This window comes from Dendropsophus ebraccatus, chromosome 2, assembly GCF_027789765.1.
Source record: "Dendropsophus ebraccatus isolate aDenEbr1 chromosome 2, aDenEbr1.pat, whole genome shotgun sequence".
NCBI lineage: Eukaryota > Metazoa > Chordata > Amphibia > Anura > Hylidae > Dendropsophus > Dendropsophus ebraccatus.
Window position 1 is genome coordinate 2,934,749 of NC_091455.1, and position 27,337 is coordinate 2,962,085.

At 48.3% G+C, this 27,337-nt stretch overlaps 1 protein-coding gene across 6 annotated transcripts in view; it reads left to right on the plus strand.

Annotated features, from left to right (window-relative positions):
* GPT (glutamic--pyruvic transaminase) overlaps positions 1-27,337 on the plus strand; it is a 68,258-nt gene that overhangs the window by 24,383 nt on the left and 16,538 nt on the right. For 2 of the 6 annotated variants that reach the window (XM_069956911.1, XM_069956913.1), the window contains 3 exons: positions 15,423-15,606; positions 26,935-27,024; positions 27,115-27,223. In XM_069956911.1, the coding sequence (XP_069813012.1) occupies positions 15,423-15,606; positions 26,935-27,024; positions 27,115-27,223 (383 nt within the window). Of the gene's footprint in view, positions 1-800; positions 833-15,148; positions 15,229-15,270; positions 15,607-26,934; positions 27,025-27,114; positions 27,224-27,337 lie in introns of those variants that run through there. The other 4 variants (XM_069956912.1, XM_069956914.1, XM_069956915.1 and 1 more) reach the window with 4 other exon arrangements.

The window sequence follows — 27,337 nt, forward strand, 5'->3', positions numbered from 1 at the left end:
TCCTCCTCCGTTATACCGGATCCCGGGCGCTGATCTCCTCCTCCTCCTCTGTTATATCTGATCCCGGGCGCTGATCTCCTCCTCCTCTGTTATACCTGATCCCAGGCGCTGATCTCCTCCTCCTCCGTTATACCGGATCCCGGGCGCTGATCTCCTCCTCCTCCTCTGTTATACCTGATCCCGGGCGCTGATCTCCTCCTCCTCTGTTATATCTGATCCCGGGCACTGATCTCCTCCTCCTCTGTTATATCTGATCCCGGGCGCTGATCTCCTCCTCCTCTGTTATACCTGATCCCGGGCGCTGATCTCCTCCTCTGTTATACCTGATCCCGGGCACTGATCTCCTCCTCCTCCTCTGTTATACCGGATCCCGGGCGCTGATCTCCTCCTCCTCCTCTGTTATATCTGATCCCGGGCGCTGATCTCCTCCTCCTCTGTTATACCTGATCCCGGGCGCTGATCTCCTCCTCTGTTATACCTGATCCCGGGCACTGATCTCCTCCTCCTCCTCTGTTATACCTGATCCCGGGCGCTGATCTCCTCCTCCTCTGTTATATCTGATCCCGGGCACTGATCTCCTCCTCCTCCTCTGTTATACCTGATCCCGGGCGCTGATCTCCTCCTCCTCTGTTATACCTGATCCCGGGCACTGATCTCCTCCTCCTCTTTTATACCTGATCCCTTGTGGATCCTGGGGACCATCATCCATTTCTGCCTTTAGTTAAAATCTGAGTATAATACTTGATGATGAGGAGCCGCTCAAGAAGGGGTTAACTCCAGGTGAGGGCCCCGCCCCCGCTCACCATACAGCCACCATGTGGAGCATCAACAGGTGAGTGGCTCCAGGAGGCTTCATGTGTACCTGGGTATATACTGGGATATAAGCGCCGTAGCGTTACTTACAGACTGTAGGCCGCCATTCATACCCTGCCCCTCATTGACTCATGAAAGCTGCATGCAAAACTTCCGCTTAGCTCAACCAGTTACCTCCAGAGCTGCACTCACTATTCTGCTGTTTCATCATGTCTCATCTTCCAGAGCTGCACTCACTATTCTGCTGTTACATCATGTCTCATCCTCCAGAGCTGCACTCACTATTCTGCTGTTAGATCATGTTTTTTCACACAGGAGGGGCTGCATCTCATACTCCCCTGAGTGATTCCCCATCTCTGACCACCCTCTCAGCCTACACCTGAGCAGCAACGAGCGACAGAAGCAGCAGCTACAACTTCACTGATTGTGCAAAAATGTGCTATGAAATTAGGGCTATGTTCACACAGTTTCACTGCAGCGCCTGCACAAGACTGATGCACTACTGCAATGAGTTAATGCAGTAATGGAATTAAATCATGATACACAGCACAGGGGATCAGAGGTGGCACTGCCAATCCCATCCACACAAAAAACAAGGCATAGGCTATGCTCACACACAGGATCTTTGCTCAGTATTTTTCAACCAAAACCAGGAGTGGATTGGGAACACAGGCTATGTTCATACACTGTTTAAATTTAGTAAATGGCGTAATATAACGGACGTTATTTGCCATTAATTGATGGCTATCCACTAAATTTAAGCAGTTTGTGAACATAGTCTTATTGTTTTTTTAATACATTCCTGGTTTGGGTTGCAAAATACTGACAAAAACAGCACAGTGTGGTTTCACAGGTATACAGCGTGCTGTGTGGTGTCACGGGTATACAGCGTGTTGTGTGGTGTTAGAGGTATACAGCGTGTTGTGTGGTGTCACAGGTATACAGCGTGTTGTGTGGTGTCACAGGTATACAGCGTGTTGTGTGGTGTCACAGGTATACAGCGTGTTGTGTGGTGTTACAGGTATACAGCGTGCTGTGTGGTGTTACAGGTATACAGCGTGCTGTGTGGTGTCACAGGTATACAGCGTGCTGTGTGGTGTTACAGGTATACAGCGTGCTGTGTGGTGTTACAGGTATACAGCGTGCTGTGTGGTGTTACAGGTATACAGCGTGCTGTGTGGTTTTACAGGTATACAGCGTGTTGTGTGGTGTTACAGGTATACAGCGTGCTGTGTGGTTTTACAGGTATACAGCGTGTTGTGTGGTGTTACAGGTATACAGCGTGCTGTGTGGTGTTACAGGTATACAGCGTGCTGATACAGGTAGAGAATACAGTACTGTGTGGTGTTACAGGTAGAGAATACAGTGCTGTGTGGTGTTACAGGTAGAGAATACAGTGCTGTGTGGTGTTACAGGTAGAGAATACAGCGTGCTGTTCCAGGTAGAGAATACAGTGCTGTGTGGTGTTACAGGTAGAGAATACAGCGTGCTGTGTGGTGTTACAGGTAGAGAATACAGTGCTGTGTGGTGTTACAGGTAGAGAATACAGCGTGCTGTGTGGTGTTACAGGTATACAGCGTGCTGATACAGGTAGAGAATACAGTACTGTGTGGTGTTACAGGTAGAGAATACAGTGCTGTGTGGTGTTACTGGTAGAAAATACAGCGTGCTGTGTGGTGTTACAGGTAGAGAATACAGCGTGCTGTGTGGTGTTACAGGTAGAGAATACAGTGCTGTGTGGTGTTACAGGTAAAGAATACAGTGCTGTGTGGTGTTACAGGTAGAGAATACAGTGTGCTGTGTGGTGTTACAGGTAGAGAATACAGTGCTGTGTGGTGTTACAGGTAGAGAATACAGCGCTGTGTGGTGTTACAGGTAGAGAATACAGTGTGCTGTGTGGTGTTACAGGTAGAGAATACAGCGTGCTGTGTGGTGTTACAGGTAGAGAATACAGTGTGGTGTTACAGGTAGAGAATACAGCGTGCTGTGTGGTGTTACAGGTAGAGAATACAGTGTGCTGTGTGGTGTTACAGGTAGAGAATACAGCGCTGTGTGGTGTTACAGGTAGAGAATACAGTGTGCTGTGTGGTGTTACAGGTAGAGAATACAGTGCTGTGTGGTGTTACAGGTAGAGAATACAGCGTGCTGTGTGGTGTTACAGGTAGAGAATACAGTGTGCTGTGTGGTGTTACAGGTAGAGAATACAGCGCTGTGTGGTGTTACAGGTAGAGAATACAGTGCTGTGTGGTGTTACAGGTAGAGAATACAGTGCTGTGTGGTGTTACAGGTAGAGAATACAGTGCTGTGTGGTGTTACAGGTGGAGAATACAGTGTGCTGTGTGGTGTTACAGGTAGAGAATACAGTGCTGTGTGGTGTTACAGGTAGAGAATACAGCGTGCTGTGTGGTGTTACAGGTAGAGAATACAGTGTGCTGTGTGGTGTTACAGGTAGAGAATACAGTACTGTGTGGTGTTACAGGTAGGGAATACAGTGCTGTGTGGTGTTACAGGTAGAGAATACAGTGCTGTGTGGTGTTACAGGTAGAGAATTCAGTGTGCTGTGTGGTGTTACAGGTAGAGAATACAGTGTGCTGTGTGGTGTTACAGGTAGAGAATACAGCGTGTTGTGTGGTGTTACAGGTAAAGAATACAGTGTGCTGTGTGGTGTTACAGGTAGAGAATACAGCACTGTGTGGTGTTACAGGTAGAGAATACAGCGTGCTGTGTGGTGTTACAGGTAGAGAATACAGCGTGCTGTGTGGTGTTACAGGTAGAGAATACAGTGCTGTGTGGTGTTACAGGTAGAGAATACAGTGTGCTGTGTGGTGTTACAGGTAGAGAATACAGCGTGCTGTGTGGTGTTACAGGTAGAGAATACAGAGTGCTGTGTGGTGTTACAGGTAGAGAATACAGCGCTGTGTGGTGTTACAGGTAGAGAATACAGTGTGCTGTGTGGTGTTACAGGTAGAGAATACAGTACTGTGTGGTGTTACAGGTAGAGAATACAGCGTGCTGTGTGGTGTTACAGGTAGAGAATACAGGGTGCTGTGTGGTGTTACAGGTAGAGAATACAGCGTGCTGTGTGGTGTTACAGGTAGAGAATACAGTGCTGTGTGGTGTTACAGGTAGAGAATACAGTGCTGTGTGGTGTTACAGGTAGAGAATACAGTACTGTGTGGTGTTACAGGTAGAGAATACAGCGTGCTGTGTGGTGTTACAGGTAGAGAATACAGTGCTGTGTGGTGTTACAGGTAGAGAATACAGTACTGTGTGGTGTTACAGGTAGAGAATACAGTGCTGTGTGGTGTTACAGGTAGAGAATACAGCGTGCTGTGTGGTGTTACAGGTAGAGAATACAGTGCTGTGTGGTGTTACAGGGAGAGAATACAGTACTGTGTGGTGTTACAGGTAGAGAATACAGTGCTGTGTGGTGTTACAGGTAGAGAATACAGCGTGCTCTGTGGTGTTACAGGTAGGGAATACAGTGTGCTGTGTGGTGTTACAGGTAGAGAATACAGTGCTGTGTGGTGTTACAGGTAGGGAATACAGTGTGCTGTGTGGTGTTACAGGTAGAGAATACAGCGTGCTGTGTGGTGTTACAGGTAGAGAATACAGCGTGCTGTGTGGTGTTACAGGTAGAGAATACAGCGTGCTGTGTGGTGTTACAGGTAGAGAATACAGTGCTGTGTGGTGTTTCAGGTAGGGAATACAGTGTGCTGTGTGGTGTTACAGGTAGAGAATACAGCGTGCTGTGTGGTGTTACAGGTAGAGAATACAGCGTGCTGTGTGGTGTTACAGGTAGAGAATACAGCGTGCTGTGTGGTGTTACAGGTAGAGAATACAGCGTGCGGTGTGGTGTTACAGGTAGAGAATACAGTGCTGTGTGGTGTTACAGGTAGAGAATACAGCGTGCTGTGTGGTGTTACAGGTAGAGAATACAGCGTGCGGTGTGGTGTTACAGGTAGAGAATACAGCGTGCTGTGTGGTGTTACAGGTAGAGAATACAGCGTGCTGTGTGGTGTTACAGGTAGAGAATACAGCGTGCTGTGTGGTGTTACAGATAGATAATACAGCGTGCGGTGTGGTGTTACAGATAGATAATACAGCGTGCTGTGTGGTGTTACAGGTAGAGAATACAGCGTACTGTGTGGTGTTACAGGTAGAGAATACAGCGTGCTGTGTGGTGTTACAGGTAGAGAATACAGCGTGTTGTGTGGTGTTACAGGTAGAGAATACAGTGTGGTGTTACAGGTAGAGAATACAGCGCTGTGTGGTGTTACAGGTAGAGAATACAGTGTACTGTGTGGTGTTACAGGTAGAGAATACAGCGTGCTGTGTGGTGTTACAGGTAGAGAATACAGCGCTGTGTGGTGTTACAGGTAGAGAATACAGTGTAGTGTGTGGTGTTACAGGTAGAGAATACAGCGTGCTGTGTGGTGTTAACAGGTAGAGAATACAGTGCTGTGTGGTGTTACAGGTAGAGAATACAGTACTGTGTGGTGTTACAGGTAGAGAATACAGTGCTGTGTGGTGTTACAGGTAGAGAATACAGCGTGCTGTGTGGTGTTACAGGTAGAGAATACAGTGCTGTGTGGTGTTACAGGGAGAGAATACAGTACTGTGTGGTGTTACAGGTAGAGAATACAGTGCTGTGTGGTGTTACAGGTAGAGAATACAGCGTGCTCTGTGGTGTTACAGGTAGGGAATACAGTGTGCTGTGTGGTGTTACAGGTAGAGAATACAGTGCTGTGTGGTGTTACAGGTAGGGAATACAGTGTGCTGTGTGGTGTTACAGGTAGAGAATACAGAGTGCTGTGTGGTGTTACAGGTAGAGAATACAGCGTGCTGTGTGGTGTTACAGGTAGAGAATACAGCGTGCTGTGTGGTGTTACAGGTAGAGAATACAGTGCTGTGTGGTGTTACAGGTAGGGAATACAGTGTGCTGTGTGGTGTTACAGGTAGAGAATACAGCGTGCTGTGTGGTGTTACAGGTAGAGAATACAGCGTGCTGTGTGGTGTTACAGGTAGAGAATACAGCGTGCTGTGTGGTGTTACAGGTAGAGAATACAGCGTGCGGTGTGGTGTTACAGGTAGAGAATACAGTGCTGTGTGGTGTTACAGGTAGAGAATACAGCGTGCTGTGTGGTGTTACAGGTAGAGAATACAGCGTGCGGTGTGGTGTTACAGGTAGAGAATACAGCGTGCTGTGTGGTGTTACAGGTAGAGAATACAGCGTGCTGTGTGGTGTTACAGATAGATAATACAGCGTGCGGTGTGGTGTTACAGATAGATAATACAGCGTGCTGTGTGGTGTTACAGGTAGAGAATACAGCGTACTGTGTGGTGTTACAGGTAGAGAATACAGCGTGCTGTGTGGTGTTACAGGTAGAGAATACAGCGTGTTGTGTGGTGTTAGAGGTAGAGAATACAGTGTGGTGTTACAGGTAGAGAATACAGCGCTGTGTGGTGTTACAGGTAGAGAATACAGTGTACTGTGTGGTGTTACAGGTAGAGAATACAGCGTGCTGTGTGGTGTTACAGGTAGAGAATACAGCGTGCTGTGTGGTGTTACAGGTAGAGAATACAGCGTGCTGTGTGGTGTTACAGGTAGAGAATACAGCGTGCTGTGTGGTGTTACAGGTAGAGACTACAGCGTGCTGTGTGGTGTTACAGGTAGAGAATACAGTGCTGTGTGGTGTTACAGGTAGAGAATACAGTGCCGTGTGGTGTTACAGGTAGAGAATACAGGGTGCTGTGTGGTGTTACAGGTAGAGAATACAGCGCTGTGTGGTGTTACAGGTAGAGAATACAGCGTGCTGTGTGGTGTTACAGGTAGAGAATACAGTGTGCTGTGTGGTGTTACAGGTAGAGAATACAGCGTGCGGTGTGGTGTTACAGGTAGAGAATACAGCGTGCTGTGTGGTGTTACAGGTAGAGAATACAGTGCTGTGTGGTGTTACAGGTAGAGAATACAGCGCGCTGTGTGGTGTTACAGGTAGAGAATACAGCGTGATGTGTGGTGTTACAGGTAGGGAATACAGTGTACTGTGTGGTGTTACAGGTAGAGAATACAGTGTGCTGTGTGGTGTTACAGGTAGAGAATACAGTGTGCTGTGTGGTGTTACAGATAGAGAATACAGTGTGCTGTGTGGTGTTACAGATAGAGAATACAGCGTACTGTGTGGTGTTACAGGTAGAGAATACAGTGCTGTGTGGTGTTACAGGTAGAGAATACAGCGTGCTGTGTGGTGTTACAGGTAGAGAATACAGCGCGCTGTGGTGTTACAGGTAGAGAATACAGCGTGCTGTGTGGTGTTACAGGTAGAGAATACAGCGTGCTGTGTGGTGTTACAGGTAGAGAATACAGTGTGCTGTGTGGTGTTACAGGTAGAGAATACAGCGCTGTGTGGTGTTACAGGTAGAGAATACAGCGTGCTGTGTGGTGTTACAGGTAGAGAATACAGTGCTGTGTGGTGTTACAGGTAGAGAATACAGTGCTGTGTGGTGTTACAGGTAGAGAATACAGCGTGCTGTGTGGTGTTACAGGTAGAGAATACAGCGCTGTGTGGTGTTACAGGTAGAGAATACAGCGTGCTGTGTGGTGTTACAGGTAGAGAATACAGCGTGCTGTGTGGTGTTACAGGTAGAGAATACAGCGTGCTGTGTGGTGTTACAGGTAGAGAATACAGCGTGCTGTGTGGTGTTACAGGTAGAGAATACAGTGTGCTGTGTGGTGTTACAGGTAGAGAATACAGCGCGCTGTGTGGTGTTACAGGGGGAGAATACAGTGTGCTGTGTGGTGTTACAGGTAGAGAATACAGCGTGCTGTGTGGTGTTACAGGTAGAGAATACAGTGCTGTGTGGTGTTACAGGTAGAGAATACAGTGCTGTGTGGTGTTACAGGTAGAGAATACAGCGTGCTGTGTGGTGTTACAGGTAGAGAATACAGTGTGCTGTGTGGTGTTACAGGTAGAGAATACAGCGCTGTGTGGTGTTACAGGGGGAGAATACAGTGTGCTGTGTGGTGTTACAGGTAGAGAATACAGCGTGATGTGTGGTGTTACAGGTAGAGAATACAGCGTGATGTGTGGTGTTACAGGTAGGGAATACAGCGTGCTGTGTGGTGTTACAGGTAGGGAATACAGCATGCTGTATGGGTGGGACCACAATGTAATGTTATAGTACTGCAATTCAGTCAGGACCAGTTCACACGGAGTAAAACTGGCGGAATTCCACAGTGAAATTGTCAGCCACGGATTCCGTCAACCTCCATGTTATACCGGCAGTCTATGGGAGGCTCGCGCGCCACCTTTCTCCGCTCTGAAGATTTCAGGACTGGGTCAGAGAGGGAAGCAATGCTTTATGCTTTTTTTTTTTTTTTTCTTTTAACTCTGGCTAGAGTATCCCTTTAAGTTGCCTGACGGAGTTTTTCAGATTTTTCAGGACTGGATTGCCCCTTTAAGTGTTGCCATGGTTATTGCCCTAAGTGTGTAGCTGATCTGTGCCCTGTAGCTCAGGTGTTGCTTAGTGGGCGGGGCTTGTTATATAACGCTCAGTATCTCAGGTCAGGTCAGGTGATAGACTCTGTCACTCTCTCCAGGTTGTTGTAATAAGGAAGAGGCGTCCTGGACGTTCCCTGCTCTGTGTGCCCCTCCCCCCGCACCCTGCTCCCACTGTACGGAATCAGGTGTAATATACAGAGAGGAGGAGGATTATATGATGGGAGGTGTAATATTCAGAGAGGAGGAGGATTATATGATGGGAAGTGTAATATACAGAGAGAAGGATTATATGATGGGAGGTGTAATATACAGAGAGGAGGAGGATTATATGATGGGAGGTGTTATATACAGAGAGCAGGAGGATTATATGATGGGAGGTGTAATATTCAGAGAGGGGGAGGATTATATGATGGGAGGTGTTATATACAGAGAGAAGGATTATATGATGGGAGGTGTAATATACAGAGAGGAGGAGGATTATATGATGGGAGGTGTAATATACAGAGAGAAGGAGGATTATATGACGGGAGGTGTAATATACAGAAAGGAGGAGGATTATATGATGGGAGGTGTAATATACAGAGAGAAGGAGGATTATATGACGGGAGGTGTAATATACAGAGAGGAGGAGGATTATATGATGGGAGGTGTAATATTCAGAGAGGAGGAGGATTATATGATGGGAGGTGTTATATACAGAGAGAAGGATTATATGATGGGAGGTGTAATATACAGAGAGAAGGAGGATTATATGACGGGAGGTGTAATATACAGAAAGGAGGAGGATTATATGATGGGAGGTGTAATATACAGAGAGAAGGAGGATTATATGATGGGAGGTGTAATATACAGAGAGGAGGAGGATTATATGATGGGAGGTGTAATATACAGAGAGGAGGAGGATTATATGATGGGAGGTGTAATATACAGAGAGGAGGAGGATTATATGATGGGAGGTGTAATATACAGAGAGGAGGAGGATTATATGATGGGAGGTGTAATATACAGAGAGGAGGAGGAATATATGATGGGAGGTGTAATATACAGAGAGGAGGAGGATTATATGATGGGAGGTGTAATATACAGAGAGGAGGAGGATTATATGATGGGAGGTGTAATATACAGAGAGGGGGAGGAATATATGATGGGAGGTGTAATATACAGAGAGGAGGAGGATTATATGATGGGAGGTGTAATATACAGAGAGGAGGAGGAATATATGATGGGAGGTGTAATATACAGAGAGGAGGAGGATTATATGATGGGAGGTGTAATATACAGAGAGGAGGAGGATTATATGATAGGTGTAATATACAGAGAGGAGGATTATATGATGGGAGGTGTAATATACAGAGAGAAGGAGGATTATATGATGGGAGGTGTAATATACAGAGAGGAAGAGGATTATATGATGGGAGGTGTAATATACAGAGAGAAGGAGGAATATATGATGGGAGGTGTAATATACAGAGAGGAGGAGGATTATATGATGGGAGGTGTAATATACAGAGAGGAGGAGGATTATATGATGGGAGGTGTAATATACAGAGAGGAGGATTATATGATGGGAGGTGTAATATACAGAGAGGAGGATTATATGATGGGAGGTGTAATATACAGAGAGGAGGAGGATTATATGATGGGAGGTGTTATATACAGAGAGGAGGAGGATTATATGATGGGAGGTGTTATATACAGAGAGGAGGAGGATTATATGATGGGAGGTGTAATATACAGAGAGGAGGAGGATTATATGATGGGAGGTGTAATATACAGAATGGAGGAGGATTATATGATGGGAGGTGTAATATACAGAGAGGAGGAGGATTATATGATGGGAGGTGTAATATTCAGAGAGGAGGAGGATTATATGATGGGAAGTGTAATATACAGAGAGAAGGATTATATGATGGGAGGTGTAATATACAGAGAGGAGGAGGATTATATGATGGGAGGTGTTATATACAGAGAGGAGGAGGATTATATGATGGGAGGTGTAATATTCAGAGAGGAGGAGGATTATATGATGGGAGGTGTTATATACAGAGAGAAGGATTATATGATGGGAGGTGTAATATACAGAGAGAAGGAGGATTATATGACGGGAGGTGTAATATACAGAAAGGAGGAGGATTATATGATGGGAGGTGTAATATACAGAGAGGAGGAGGATTATATGATGGGAGGTGTAATATACAGAGAGGAGGAGGATTATATGATGGGAGGTGTAATATACAGAGAGGAGGAGGAATATATGATGGGAGGTGTAATATACAGAGAGGAGGAGGATTATATGATGGGAGGTGTAATATACAGAGAGGAGGAGGATTATATGATGGGAGGTGTAATATACAGAGAGGGGGAGGAATATATGATGGGAGGTGTAATATACAGAGAGGAGGATTATATGATGGGAGGTGTAATATACAGAGAGAAGGAGGATTATATGATGGGAGGTGTAATATACAGAGAGGAAGAGGATTATATGATGGGAGGTGTAATATACAGAGAGAAGGAGGAATATATGATGGGAGGTGTAATATACAGAGAGGAGGAGGATTATATGATGGGAGGTGTAATATACAGAGAGGAAGAGGATTATATGATGGGAGGTGTAATATACAGAGAGAAGGAGGAATATATGATGGGAGGTGTAATATACAGAGAGGAGGATTATATGATGGGAGGTGTAATATACAGAGAGGAGGAGGAGGATTATATGATGGGAGGTGTAATATACAGAGAGGAGGAGGATTATATGATGGGAGGTGTAATATACAGAGAGGAGGAGGATTATATGATGGGAGGTGTAATATACAGAATGGAGGAGGATTATATGATGGGAGGTGTAATATACAGAGAGAAGGAGGATTATATGATGGGAGGTGTAATATACAGAAAGGAGGAGGATTATATGATGGGAGGTGTAATATACAGAGAGGAGGAGGATTATATGATGGGAGGTGTAATATACAGAGAGGAGGAGGATTATATGATGGGAGGTGTAATATACAGAGAGGAGGAGGATTATATGATGGGAGGTGTAATATACAGAGAGGAGGAGGAGGATTATATGATGGGAGGTGTAATATACAGAGAGGAGGAGGAATATATGATGGGAGGTGTAATATACAGAGAGGAGGAGGATTATATGATGGGAGGTGTAATATACAGAGAGGAGGAGGATTATATGATGGGAGGTGTAATATACAGAGAGAAGGAGGAATATATGATGGGAGGTGTAATATACAGAGAGGAGGAGGATTATATGATGGGAGGTGTAATATACAGAGAGGAGGAGGATTATATGATGGGAGGTGTAATATACAGAGAGAAGGAGGAATATATGATGGGAGGTGTAATATACAGAGAGGAGGATTATATGATGGGAGGTGTAATATACAGAGAGGAGGAGGAGGATTATATGATGGGAGGTGTAATATACAGAGAGGAGGAGGATTATATGATGGGAGGTGTAATATACAGAGAGGAGGAGGATTATATGATGGGAGGTGTAATATACAGAGAGGAGGATTATATGATGGGAGGTGTAATATACAGAGAGGAGGAGGATTATATGATGGGAGGTGTAATATACAGAGAGGAGGAGGATTATATGATGGGAGGTGTAATATACAGAGAGGAGGAGGATTATATGATGGGAGGTGTAATCAGAGAGGGGAGGATTATATGATGGGAGGTGTAATATACAGAGAGGAGGAGGATTATATGATGGGAGGTGTAATATACAGAGAGGAGGATTATATGATGGTGTAATATACAGAGAGGAGGAGGATTATATGATTGGAGATGTAATACACGGAGGGGGGATTATGTGGTGAGTGGCTATATATATTGGGTGTCAGCAGTTTTTTCCAGCAACCTCATGCCCTGGTCCAGGTTTTGCACTGTATACAGGGTCCGAGTGTTGCACTGTATACAGGGTCTGGGTGTTGCACTGTATACGGGGGCCGGGTGTCGCACTCTATATATAGTCCGGGCGTTGCACTCTATACGGGGTCCGGGCGTTGCACTCTATACGTGGTGCTGGCGTTGCACTCTATACGGGGTCTGGCTGTCACTCTGTACATGGGGTCCGGGTGTTGCACGCTATATATGGTCCGGGTGTCGCACTGTATACGAGGTCCGGGTGTTGCACTGTATGCGGGCTCCTGGTGTTGCACTGTATGCGGGCTCTGGGTGTCGCGTTGTATACGGGGTCCGGGTGTCGCACTGTATACGGGCTCCGGGTGTCGCACTGTATACGGGCTCCGGGTGTTGCACTGTATGCGGGCTCCTGGTGTTTCACTGTATGCGGGCTCTGGGTGTCGCATTCTATATATAGTCCGGGTGTTGCACTGTACACGGGGTCCGGGTGTTGCACTGTATACAGGCTCCAGGTGTCGCGTTGTATACGGGGTCCGGGTGTCACGTTGTATACGGGGTCCCGGTGTTGCACTGTATACGGGGTCCGGGTGTTGCACTGTATACGGGGTCCGGGTGTTGCACTGTATACGGGGTCCGGGTGTTGCACTGTATACGGGGTCCGGGTGTTGCACTGTATACGGGGTCCGGGTGTTGCACTGTATACGGGGTCCGGGTGTTGCACTGTATACGGGGTCCGGGTGTTGCACTGTATACATGGTCTGGGTGTTGCGTTGTATAAATGTTCCGGGTGTCGCACTGTATACATGGTCCGGGTGTTGCACTGTATACGGGGTCCAGGTGTTGCACTGTATACATGGTCCGGGTGTCACACTGTATACATAGTCCGGGTGTTGCACTGTACACGGGGTCCGGGTGTCGCACTGTATACAGGCTCCGGGTGTTGCACAGTATATGGGGTCCCGGTGTCGCACTGTATACTGGGTCCGGGTGTCGCGTTGTATTCGGGGTCCCGGTGTTGCACTGTATAGGGGCTACGGGTGTTGCTCTGTATACGGGGTCCGGGTGTTGCACTGTATACATGGTCCGGGTGTTGCACTGTATACAGGCTCCGGGTGTTGCACTGTATACATGGTCCGGGTGTTGCACTGTATACAGGCTCCGGGTGTTGCGTTGTATACGGGGTCCCGGTGTCGCACTATATACAGGCTCCGAATGTGACGTTGTATACGGGGTCCCGGTGTTGCACTGTATAAATGTTCCGGGTGTCGCACTGTATACAGGCTCCGGGTGTTGCACTGTATACATGGTCCGGGTGTTGCACTGTATACGGGGTCCAGGTGTTGCACTGTATACATGGTCCGGGTGTCACACTGTATACAGGCTCCGGGTGTTGCACTGTATACGGGGTCCGGGTGTTGCACTATATACAGGCTCCGGGTGTTGCGTTGTATACGGGGTCCCGGTGTTGCACTGTATACAGGCTCCAGGTGTCGCGTTGTATACGGGGTCCGGGTGTCACGTTGTATACGGGGTCCCGGTGTCGCACTGTATACATGGTCCGGGTGTCGCACTGTATACATGGTCCGGGTGTTGCACTGTATACGGGGTCCGGGTGTTGCACTGTATACGGGGTCCGGGTGTTGCACTGTATACGGGGTCCGGGTGTTGCACTGTATACGGGGTCCGGGTGTTGCACTGTATACGGGGTCCCGGTGTCGCACTGTATACATGGTCCGGGTGTTGCACTGTATACATGGTCCGGGTGTTGCACTGTTGACATGGTCCGGGTGTTGCACTGTATACATGGTCGCGGTTTTGCACTGTATACGGGCTCCGGGTGTTGCACTGTATACATGGGCCGGGTGTCGCACTGTATACATGTTCTGGGTGTCGCACTGTGTACAGGCTCCGGGTGTTGCACTATATACGGGCTCCGGGTGTTGCACTGTATACGGGCTCCGGGTGTTGCACTGTATACATGGGCCAGGTGTCGCACTGTATACATGTTCTGGGTGTCGCACTGTATACAGGCTCCGGGTGTCGCACTATATACAGGCTCCGGGTGTTGCACTGTATACAGGCTCCAGGTGTCGCACTGTATACGGGGTCCGGGTGTTGCACTGTATACATGGGCCGGGTGTCGCACTGTATACGGGGTGTCGCACTGTATACAGGCTCGGGGTGTTGCACTGTATACAGGCGCCGGGTGTCGCACTGTATACGGGGTCCGTGTGTCGCACTGTATACGGGGTCCGGGTGTCGCACTGTATACGGGGTCCGGGTGTTGCACTGTATACATGTCCGGGTGTTGCACTCTATACAGGTTCCGGGTGTTGCATTGTATACTGGGTCCCGGTGTCGCACTGTATACAGGCTCCGGGTGTTGCGTTGTATACGGGGTCCCGGTGTCGCACTGTATACAGGCTCTGGGTGTCGCGTTGTATACAGGCTCCGGGTGTCGCACTATATACAGGCTCCGGGTGTTGCACTGTATACGGGCTCCGGTTGTTGCACTGTATACAGGGTCCCGGTGTCGCACTGTATACAGGCTCCGGGTGTTGCACTGTATAGGGGCTCCGGGTGTTGCGTTGTATACGGGGTCCCGGTGTCGCACTGTATACAGGCTCCGGGTGTTGCATTGTATACTGGGTCCCGGTGTCGCACTGTATACAGGCTCCGGGTGTTGCACTGTATACGGGCTCCGGGTGTTGCGTTGTATACGGGGTCCCGGTGTCGCACTGTATACAGGCTCCGGGTGTTGCACTGTATTCGGGGTCCAGGTTTGCAGGTTCTCACCCGTCCCCTTCGCACTCCTTGCTGCCGGGCAGGGTTCCTCCTCCTGTTCCTGGAGAGATCAGGCAGAGACTTGCCCCGGAGCGGGGTGGGAGGGGGCAGGTGGCTGGGTGGCCCTCCTCCTGTGGAGCAGGCTGGCGGGCTCACTCTCAGGCTGGCATTGCTGGGGTGAGGAGCTTTGCAGGTTCCTGGACTGGTTCTTCCAGTGAGCGCAGTGCACACGTGTAGTAGTGTGAGTGCACGCTCAGCCCTCCCTCCTCCTCCTCCTCCTCCTCCTCCTCCTGGCTGACATCTGCAGAGCTGACAACTTGTGGAATCTCACCGGACCCCGGTGGTTGTCATGAGCCTGCTGCGTCTTAGAGCGTGCTGGGGGGTCCGTGTCCGGGGGTCCGCAGTGCTGACTGCCCCTCTTCTCTCTTCCTCCAGGTCTCATTCAGGAACCCAAGTGGCAGAAACGGAGCGGAACCGGACACTGAGGATGAGTGAGAACGGAACCCGGCGCCCCATCCTCACCCTGGACTCCATGAACCCCGCCATCAAGAAGGTGGAGTACGCAGTGCGGGGCCCCATCGTCACCCGGGCCCTGGAGCTGGAGAAGGAGCTGCAACAGGTAAGAGGGTAGTGTCACTATGTGAGGCGTCCGGGGCCTCATACCTCATCTACTGACTGTATATAGTGGTGTCCTGTGCCTCGTACCTCATCTACTGACTGTATATAGTGGTGTCCTGTGCCTCGTACCTCATCTACTGACTGTATATAGTGGTGTCCTGTGCCTCGTACCTCATCTACTGACTGTATATAGTGGTGTCCTGTACCTCATCTACTGACTGTATATAGTGGTGTCCTGTACCTCATCTACTGACTGTATATAGAAGTGTCCTGTACCTCATCTACTGACTGTATATAGAGGTGTCCTGTAACTCATCTACTGACTGTATATAGTGGTGTCCTGTGCCTCATACCTCATCTACTGACTGTATATAGTGGTGTCCTGTGCCTCCTACCTCATCTACTGACTGTATATAGTGGTGTTCTGTGCCTCGTACCTCATCTACTGACTGTATATAGTGGTGTCCTGTGCCTCATCTACTGACTGTATATAGTGGTGTCCTGTGCATCATCTACTGACTGTATATAGTGGTGTCCTGTGCCTCATACCTCATCTACTGACTGTATATAGTTGTGTCCTGTGCCTCGTACCTCATCTACTGACTGTATATAGTGGTGTCCTGTGCCTCATCTACTGACTGTACATAGAGGTGTCCTGTGCCTCGTACCTCATCTACTGACTGTATATAGTGGTGTCCTGTGCCTCGTACCTCATCTACTGACTGTATATAGAGGTGTCCTGTGCCCCGTACCTCATCTACTGACTGTATATAGTGGTGTCCTGTGCCTCGTACCTCATCTACTGACTGTATATAGAGGTGTCCTGTGCCCCACACCTCATCTACTGACTGTATATAGAGGTGTCCTGTGCCTCATCTACTGACTGTATATAGAGGTGTCCTGTGCCTCATCTACTGACTGTATATAGAGGTGTCCTGTACCCCATCTACTGACTGTATATAGTGGCGTCCTGTGCATCATCTACTGACTGTATATAGAGGTGTCCTGTGCCTCATCTACTGACTGTATATAGAGGTGTCCTGTGCCTCATCTACTGACTGTATATAGTGGTGTCCTGTGCTTCATCTACTGACTGTATATAGTGGTGTCCTGTGCTTCATCTACTGACTGTATATAGTGGTGTCCTGTGCCTCATCTACTGACTGTATATAGAGGCGTCCTGTGCCTCATACCTCATCTACTGACTGTATATAGTGGTGTCCTGTACCTCATCTACTGACTGTATATAGAGGTGTGCTGTACCTCATCTACTGACTGTATATAGAGGTGTCCTGTGCCTCATCTACTGACTGTATATAGAGGTGTCCTGTGCCTCGTACCTCATCTACTGACTGTATATAGAGGTGTCCTGTGCCTCGTACCTCATCTACTGACTCTATATAGTGGTGTCCTGTGCCTCATCTACTGGCTGTATATAGAGGTGTCCTGTACCTCATCTACTGACTGTATATAGTGGTGTCATGTGCCTCATCTACTGGCTGTATATAGAGGTGTCCTGTGCATCATCTACTGACTGTATATAGAGGTGTCCTGTACCTCCATTACTGACTGTATATATTGTTGTCCTGTGCCTCATCTACTGACAGTATGTAGTGGTGTCCTGTACCTCATCTACTGACTGTATATATTGTTGTCCTGTGCCTCATCTACTGACTGTATATAGTGGTGTCCTGTGCCTCATCTACTGACTGTATATATTGTTGTCCTGTGCCTCATCTACTGACTGTATATAGTGGTGTCCTGTACCTCATCTACTGACTGTATATATTGTTGTCCTGTACCTCATCTACTGACTGTATATAGAGGTGTCCTGTGCCTCATCTACTGGCTGTATATATTGTTGTCCTGTACCTCATCTACTGACTGTATATAGTGGTGCCCTGTACCTCATCTACTGACTGTATATAGTGGTGTCATGTGCCTCATCTACTGGCTGTATATAGAGGTGTCCTGTGCATCATCTACTGACTGTATATAGAGGTGTCCTGTACCTCCATTACTGACTGTATATAGTGGAGGCGTCCTGTGCCTCATCTACTGACTGTATATAGTGGTGCCCTGTACCTCATCTACTGACTGTATATAGAGGTGTCCTGTACCTCATCTACTGACTGTATATAGAGGCGTCCTGTGCCCCACACCTCATCTACTGACTGTATATAGTGGTGTCCTGTACCTCATCTACTGACTGTATATAGAGGTGTCCTGTGCCTCATCTACTGACTGTATATAGTGGTGTCCTGTACCTCATCTACTGACTGTATATAGTGGTGCCCTGTACCTCATCTACTGACTGTATATAGTGGTGTCCTGTGCCTCATCTACTGACTGTATATAGTGGTGTCCTGTACCTCATCTACTGACTGTATATAGAGGTGTCCTGTGCCTCATCTACTGACTGTATATAGTGGTGTCCTGTACCTCATCTACTGACTGTATATAGTGGTGCCCTGTACCTCATCTACTGACTGTATATAGAGGTGTCCTGTACCTCATCTACTGACTGTATATAGTGGTGTCCTGTACCTCATCTACTGACTGTATATAGAGGTGTCCTGTGCCTCATCTACTGACTGTATATAGTGGTGTCCTGTGCCTCATACCTCATCTACTGACTGTATATAGTGGTGTCCTGTGCCTCCTACCTCATCTACTGACTGTATATAGAGGTGTCCTGTGCCTCATCTACTGACTGTATATAGTGGCGTCCTGTGCATCATCTACTGACTGTATATAGTGGCATCCTGTGCATCATCTACTGACTGTATATAGTGGTGTCCTGTGCCTCATCTACTGACTGTATATAGTGGCGTCCTGTGCATCATCTACTGACTGTATATAGTGGCGTCCTGTGCATCATCTACTGACTGTATATAGTGGCGTCCTGTGCCTCATCTACTGACTGTATATAGTGGCGTCCTGTGCCTCACCTACTGACTGTATATAGAGGTGTCCTGTGCCTCATCTACTGACTGTATATAGAGGTGTCCTGTACCTCATCTACTGACTGTATATAGTGGTGTCCTGTGCATCATCTACTGACTGTATATAGAGGTGTCCGGTGACTCCTCTACTGACTGTATATAGTGGCGTCCTGTGATTCATCTACTGACTGTATATAGTGGTGTCCTGTGCTTCATCTACTGACTGTATATAGTGGTGTCCTGTACCTCATCTACTGACTGTATATAGAGGCGTCCTGTGCCCCACACCTCATCTACTGACTGTATATAGAGGTGTCCTGTACCTCATCTACTGACTGTATATAGTGGTGTCCTGTGCCTCCTCTACTGACTGTATATAGTGGTGTCCTGTGCCTCCTCTACTGACTGTATATAGTGGTGTCCTGTGCCTCATCTACTGACTGTATATAGTGGTGTCCTGTGCCTCGTACCTTGGTCACTGGATCAGGTGTAGATGAGGCACGAGGCCTGAGCTGCCTCCCATCTGCAGTGTTTGTCGTCCTGCTCATTGTTTCCAGATTGGGGGCCGGAGAGAAATGTAACCCCGGGACCCCTGACACCGGACACATAGCGTGATTCCCCCCTGACCCTCTGGTCTCTTCCCCCCACACCACGTTGCCCCCTCTGGTCTCGCCCTATTCCAGTATAATGGCCCCTCACTGTGTCATACTCAGCTCTGCTATTCCAGTATAATGGCCCCTCACTACACTGTGCCATACTCAGCTCTGCTATTCCAGTATAATGGCCCCTCACTACACTGTGTCATACTCAGCCCTGCTATTCCAGTATAATGGCCCCTCACTACACTGTGTCATACTCAGCTCTGCTATTCCAGTATAATGGCCCCTCACTACACTGTGTCATACTCAGCTCTGCTATTCCAGTATAATAACCTCTCACTACACTGTGCCATACTCAGCTCTGCTATTCCAGTATAATGGCCCCTCACTACACTGTGCCATACTCAGCCCTGCTATTCCAGTATAATGGCCCCTCACTACACTGTGTCATACTCAGCTCTGCTATTCCAGTATAATAACCTCTCACTACACTGTGTCATACTCAGCCCTGCTATTCCAGTATAATGGCCCCTCACTACACTGTGTCATACTCAGCCCTGCTATTCCAGTATAATGGCCCCTCACTGTGTCATACTCAGCTCTGCTATTCCAGTATAATAACCTCTCACTACACTGTGTCATACTCAGCTCTGCTATTCCAGTATAATAGTCCCTCACTACACTGTGTCATACTCAGCTCTGCTATTCCAGTATAATAACCTCTCACTACACTGTGTCATACTCAGCTCTGCTATTCCAGTATAATGGCCCCTCACTACACTGTGTCATACTCAGCTCTGCTATTCCAGTATAATGGCCCCTCACTGTGTCATACTCAGCTCTGCTATTCCAGTATAATGGCCCCTCACTACACTGTGTCATACTCAGCTCTGCTATTCCAGTATAATGGCCCCTCACTACACTGTGTCATACTCAGCTCTGCTTTTCCAGTATAATAGCCCCTCACTACACTGTGTCATACTCAGCTCTGCTATTCCAGTATAATAACCTCTCACTACACTGTGTCATACTCAGCTCTGCTAATCCAGTATAATAGTCCCTCACTGTGTCATACTCAGCTCTGCTATTCCAGTATAATGGCCCCTCACTACACTGTGTCATACTCAGCTCTGCTAATCCAGTATAATAGTCCCTCACTGTGTCATACTCAGCTCTGCTATTCCAGTATAATGGCCCCTCACTACACTGTGTCATACTCAGCTCTGCTTTTCCGGGGTTACGTATTATGGGGAAGTTGCGGCTTGTGACCTCCGCTCTTCTGGCGATTCAGCATCTTAGTTTTGCTGAAAGCTGCTTCCCGGGCCTTTGGGAAGGAGGTGGTGGGGGGGGGGGGGGGGGTCTGGCACTGGGGGGGGGCGGGGGGGTGGGTTGGCACAGGGGAGGGCTTGGGGGGGCGGGGGGATGTTTTGCACTGGGGGGGGAGCGGGGGGATGTTTTGCACTGGGGGGGGCGGGGGGGTGTCTTGCACTGGGGGGGGAGCGGGGGGGGGGGGGTCTGGCACTGGGGGGGGGAGCGGGGGGGGGGGGGGGTCTGGCACTGGTGGGGGGGGGCGGGGGAGGGGGTCTGGCACTGGGGGGGGAGCGGGGGGGGGGTCTGGCACTGGGGGAGGGGGTCTGGCACTGGGGGGGGGGGGGGCGGGGGAGGGGGTCTGGCACTGGGGGGGGGAGCGGGGGGGGTCTGGCACTGGGGGAGGGGGTCTGGCATGGGGGGGGGGGAGGGGGTCTGGCACTGGGGGGGGGAGGGGGTCTGGCACTGGGGGGGGGGAGGGGGTTTCTGGCACTGGGGGGGGCGGGGGGGGGGTCTGGCACTGGGGGGGTAGCGGGGGGTGTTGGTCTGGCACTGGGGGGAGCGGGGGGGGGTCTGTCCCTGGGGGGAGCGGGGGGGGTGGGGTCTGGCACTGGGGGAGGGGGGTCTGGCACTGGGGGGGAGCGGGAGCGGGGGGGGGTGTCTTGGCACTGGGGGGGACCGGGGGGTGGTGTTTGGACATGGGGGATGTGTCAGGTCTTCACTGTGGTTCCAGCATTGTATTCATGTAACAGGAGGCCCAGGATGAGCACTGAATGAGGGTTGGGGGTCTGCAGGTGTCAGGACATATAACCCCTGATTGTGAGGGGATAAAGTGGGCTGTTCCCAGAATTCCTGTTGGTTCTCGCCCTCATTAGTTAGACCAGCACATTCATTACCATGGAAACCAGGACGTCCATTCACAGCGAACCCACCACGCTCCATACATGGGCCCCTGAATCCCAGGACGTGTGAGTAGTGTAGAGGGGCTGCGGGAGTCATGAGCTGCGCTGCAGTCGCACATAAGACGACTTTTATTCGAAAAGTTTTAAAACTTTTTGCACTCATACACTGTAACAACTACACCCACCAGCCGCACTCATACACTGTAACAACTACACCCACCAGCCGCACTCATACACTGTAACAACTGCACCCACCAGCCGCACTCATACACTGTAACAACTACACCCACCAGCCGCACTCATACACTGTAACAACTACACCCACCAGCCGCACTCATACACTGTAACAGCACTACACCCACCAGCCGCACTCATACACTGTAACAACTACACCCACCAGCCGCACTCATACACTGTAACAACTACACCCACCAGCCGCACTCATACACTGTAACAGCTACACCCACCAGCCGCACTCATACACTGTAACAACTACACCCACCAGCCGCACTCATACACTGTAACAACTACACCCACCAGCCGCACTCATACACTGTAACAACTACACCCACCAGCCGCACTCATACACTGTAACAACTACACCCACCAGCCGCACTCATACACTGTAACAGCACTACACCCACCAGCCGCACTCATACACTGTAACAACTACACCCACCAGCCGCACTCATACACTGTAACAACTACACCCACCAGCCGCACTCATACACTGTAACAACTACACCCACCAGCCGCACTCATACACTGTAACAACTACACCCACCAGCCGCACTCATACACTGTAACAACTACACCCACCAGCCGCACTCATACACTGTAACAACTACACCCACCAGCCGCACTCATACACTGTAACAACTACACCCACCAGCCGCACTCATACACTGTAACAGCACTACACCCACCAGCCGCACTCATACACTGTAACAGCACTACACCCACCAGCCGCACTCATACACTGTAACAACTACACCCACCAGCCGCACTCATACACTGTAACAGCACTACACCCACCAGCCGCACTCATACACTGTAACAGCACTACACCCACCAGCCGCACTCATACACTGTAACAGCACTACACCCACCAGCCGCACTCATACACTGTAACAGCACTACACCCACCAGCCGCACTCATACACTGTAACAGCACTACACCCACCAGCCGCACTCATACACTGTAACAGCACTACACCCACCAGCCGCACTCATACACTGTAACAGCACTACACCCACCAGCCGCACTCATACACTGTAACAGCTACACCCACCAGCCGCACTCATACACTGTAACAGTACTACACCCACCAGCCGCACTCATACACTGTAACAACTACACCCACCAGCCGCACTCATACACTGTAACAACTACACCCACCAGCCGCACTCATACACTGTAACAACTACACCCACCAGCCGCACTCATACACTGTAACAACTACACCCACCAGCCGCACTCATACACTGTAACAACTACACCCACCAGCCGCACTCATACACTGTAACAACTACACCCACCAGCCGCACTCATACACTGTAACAACTACACCCACCAGCCGCACTCATACACTGTAACAACTACACCCACCAGCCGCACTCATACACTGTAACAACTACACCCACCAGCCGCACTCATACACTGTAACAACTACACCCACCAGCCGCACTCATACACTGTAACAACTACACCCACCAGCCGCACTCATACACTGTAACAACTACACCCACCAGCCGCACTCATACACTGTAACAACTACACCCACCAGCCGCACTCATACACTGTAACAACTACACCCACCAGCCGCACTCATACACTGTAACAACTACACCCACCAGCCGCACTCATACACTGTAACAACTACACCCACCAGCCGCACTCATACACTGTAACAACTACACCCACCAGCCGCACTCATACACTGTAACAACTACACCCACCAGCCGCACTCATACACTGTAACAACTACACCCACCAGCCGCACTCATACACTGTAACAACTACACCCACCAGCCGCACTCATACACTGTAACAGCTAGGTAGGGATAGGTTGTGTGTCTTGCACTAGGATAGGTTGTGTGTCTTGCACTAGGATAGGTTGTGTGTCTTGCACTAGGATAGGTTGTGTGTCTTGCACTAGGATAGGTTGTGTGTCTTGCACTAGGATAGGTTGTGTGTCTTGCACTAGGAGGCTGTGATGTCTCGCTGGCACCAGGATGCGGTGGCGTGTCTCCCTCTTGCACATGGACGGGGCAGGTTGTGGCGCGGTGCAGCGGTTGGCTGCGGATTCTCACACCCCTGTGTTTGCTCAGGATTAATAAGTGAGCGCTGCCTTTCACCTGTACCGGAGATAAACTATCTGCTGACTCCGGAGCCGCGCAACAATGTGACTGTGACGGGCAGAGATCAGCGGGCGCCCTCTGTACCCTGCCTCCCCTCACCGCCCACACTGCAGCCAGGACCCGGGGGAAGTGGTACTGTGCACTGCTCATATATACAGGAGAAGTAGTACTGTGCAATGTCCATATATACAGGAGAAGTGGTACTGTGCAATGTCCATATATACAGGAGAAGTGGTACTGTGCAATGTCCATATATACAGGAGAAGTGGTACTGTGCACTGCTCATATATACAGGAGAAGTGGTACTGTGCAATGTCCATATATACAAGAGAAGTGGTACTGTGCAATGTCCATATATACAAGAGAAGTAGTACTGTGCAATGTCCATATATACAGGAGAAGTGGTACTGTGCACTGTCCATATATACAGGAGAAGTGGTACTGTGCAATGTCCATATATACAGGAGAAGTAGTACTGTGCAATGTCCATATATACAGGAGAAGTGGTACTGTGCAATGTGTATATATACAGGAGAAGTGGTACTGTGCACTGTCCATATATACAGGAGAAGTGGTACTGTGCAATGTCCATATATACAGGAGAAGTGGTACTGTGCAATGTGTATATATACAGGAGAAGTGGTACTGTGCAATGTCCATATATATAGGAGAAGTGGTACTGTGCAATGTGTATATATACAGGAGAAGTGGTACTGTGCAATGTCCATATATACAGGAGAAGTGGTACTGTGCAATGTGTATATATACAGGAGAAGTGGTACTGTGCAATATGTATATATACAGGAGAAGTGGTACTGTGCAATGTGTATATATACAGGAGAAGTGGTACTGTGCAATGTGTATATATACAGGAGAAGTGGTACTGTGCAATATGTATATATACAGGAGAAGTGGTACTGTGCAATGTGTATATATACAGGAGAAGTGGTACTGTGCAATGTGGTATATATACAGGAGAAGTGGGTACTGTGCAATGTGTATATATACAGGAGAAGTGGTACTGTGCAATGTGTATATATACAGGAGAAGTGGTACTGTGCACCGTCCATATATACAGGAGAAGTGGTACTGTGCAATGTCCATATATACAGGAGAAGTGGTACTGTGCAATGTCCATATATACAGGAGAAGTGGTACTGTGCAATGTGTATATATACAGGAGAAGTGGTACTGTGCAATGTGTATATATATACAGGAGAAGTGGTACTGTGCAATGTGTATATATACAGGAGAAGTGGTACTGTGCAATGTGTATATATACAGGAGAAGTGGTACTGTGCACTGCTCATATATACAGGAGAAGTGGTACTGTGCAATGTCCATATATACAGGAGAAGTGGTACTGTGCAATGTGTATATATACAGGAGAAGTGGTACTGTGCAATGTGTATATATATACAGGAGAAGTGGTACTGTGCAATGTGTATATATACAGGAGAAGTGGTACTGTGCAATGTCCATATAAACAGAAGTGGTACTGTGCAATGTCCATATATACAGGAGAAGTGGTACTGTGCACTGCTCATATATACAGGAGAAGTGGTACTGTGCAATGTCCATATATACAAGAGAAGTGGTACTGTGCAATGTCCATATATACAGGAGAAGTAGTACTGTGCAATGTCCATATATACAGGAGAAGTGGTACTGTGCACTGTCCATATATACAGGAGAAGTGGTACTGTGCAATGTCCATATATACAGGAGAAGTAGTACTGTGCAATGTCCATATATACAGGAGAAGTGGTACTGTGCAATGTGTATATATACAGGAGAAGTGGTACTGTGCACTGTCCATATATACAGGAGAAGTGGTACTGTGCAATGTCCATATATACAGGGAGAGTGGTACTGTGCAATGTGTATATATACAGGAGAAGTGGTACTGTGCAATTGTCCATATATATAGGAGAAGTGGTACTGTGCAATGTGTATATATACAGGAGAAGTGGTACTGTGCAATGTCCATATATACAGGAGAAGTGGTACTGTGCAATGTGTATATATACAGGAGAAGTGGTACTTGTGCAATATGTATATATACAGGAGAAGTGGTACTGTGGCAATGTGTATATATACAGGAGAAGTGGTACTGTGCAATGTGTATATATACAGGAGAAGTGGTACTGTGCAATATGTATATATAACAGGAGAAGTGGTACTGTGCATGTGTATATAATACAGGAGAAGTGGTACTGTGCAATGTGTATATATACAGGAGAAGTGGTACTGTGCAATGTGTATATATACAGGAGAAGTGGTACTGTGCAATGTGTATATATATACAGGAGAAGTGGTACTGTGCACCGTCCATATATACAGGAGAAGTGGTACTGTGCAATGTCCATATATACAGGAGAAGTGGTACTGTGCAATGTCCATATATACAGGAGAAGTGGTACTGTGCAATGTGTATATATACAGGAGAAGTGGTACTGTGCAATGTGTATATATATACAGGAGAAGTGGTACTGTGCAATGTGTATATATACAGGAGAAGTGGTACTGTGCAATGTGTATATATACAGGAGAAGTGGTACTGTGCACTGCTCATATATACAGGAGAAGTGGTACTGTGCAATGTCCATATATACAGGAGAAGTGGTACTGTGCAATGTGTATATATACAGGAGAAGTGGTACTGTGCAATGTGTATATATACAGGAGAAGTGGTACTGTGCAATGTGTATATATATACAGGAGAAGTGGTACTGTGCAATGTGTATATATACAGGAGAAGTGGTACTGTGCAATGTGTATATATACAGGAGAAGTGGTACTGTGCACTGCTCATATATACAGGAGAAGTGGTACTGTGCAATGTCCATATATACAGGAGAAGTGGTACTGTGCAATGTGTATATATACAGGAGAAGTGGTACTGTGCAATGTGTATATATACAGGAGAAGTGGTACTGTGCAATGTGTATATATATACAGGAGAAGTGGTACTGTGCAATGTGTATATATACAGGAGAAGTGGTACTGTGCAATGTGTATATATACAGGAGAAGTGGTACTGTGCAATGTGTATATATACAGGAGAAGTGGTACTGTGCAATGTGTATATATATACAGGAGAAGTGGTACTGTGCAATGTCCATATAAACAGAAGTGGTACTGTGCAATGTCCATATAAACAGAAGTGGTACTGTGCATCTCCAGTCTTGCTTTACTGCTCTCTCATTTTCAGGGGGTGAAGAAGCCATTTTCAGAAGTTATTAAAGCAAATATCGGAGACGCTCACGCCATGGGCCAGAAGCCGATCACTTTCCTCAGACAGGTGAGGCTGCAGTCCACTCCTCCTCCTCCGGGGGAGCTGTAGGGTCCCTCCTCTCTTGCTGTGACCATGGGGGGGGGGGTTGTCTTGCAGGTCAGCGCCATCTGCCTGTACCCCGAGCTCCTGAATGACAATAAGTTCCCGGAGGATGTGAAGCAGAAGGCGGTGCGGATCCTCCAGGCCTGTGGGGGGAGCAGCATTGGTGAGTACAGCACCCCTGACTGGTGGCACCTAGGCTGCACCACCTTATATCAACCCATAGGGGGGACTGGCAGTGTTATCATAGGAGCCATGGCGGTGACATCCTGCAGGGACC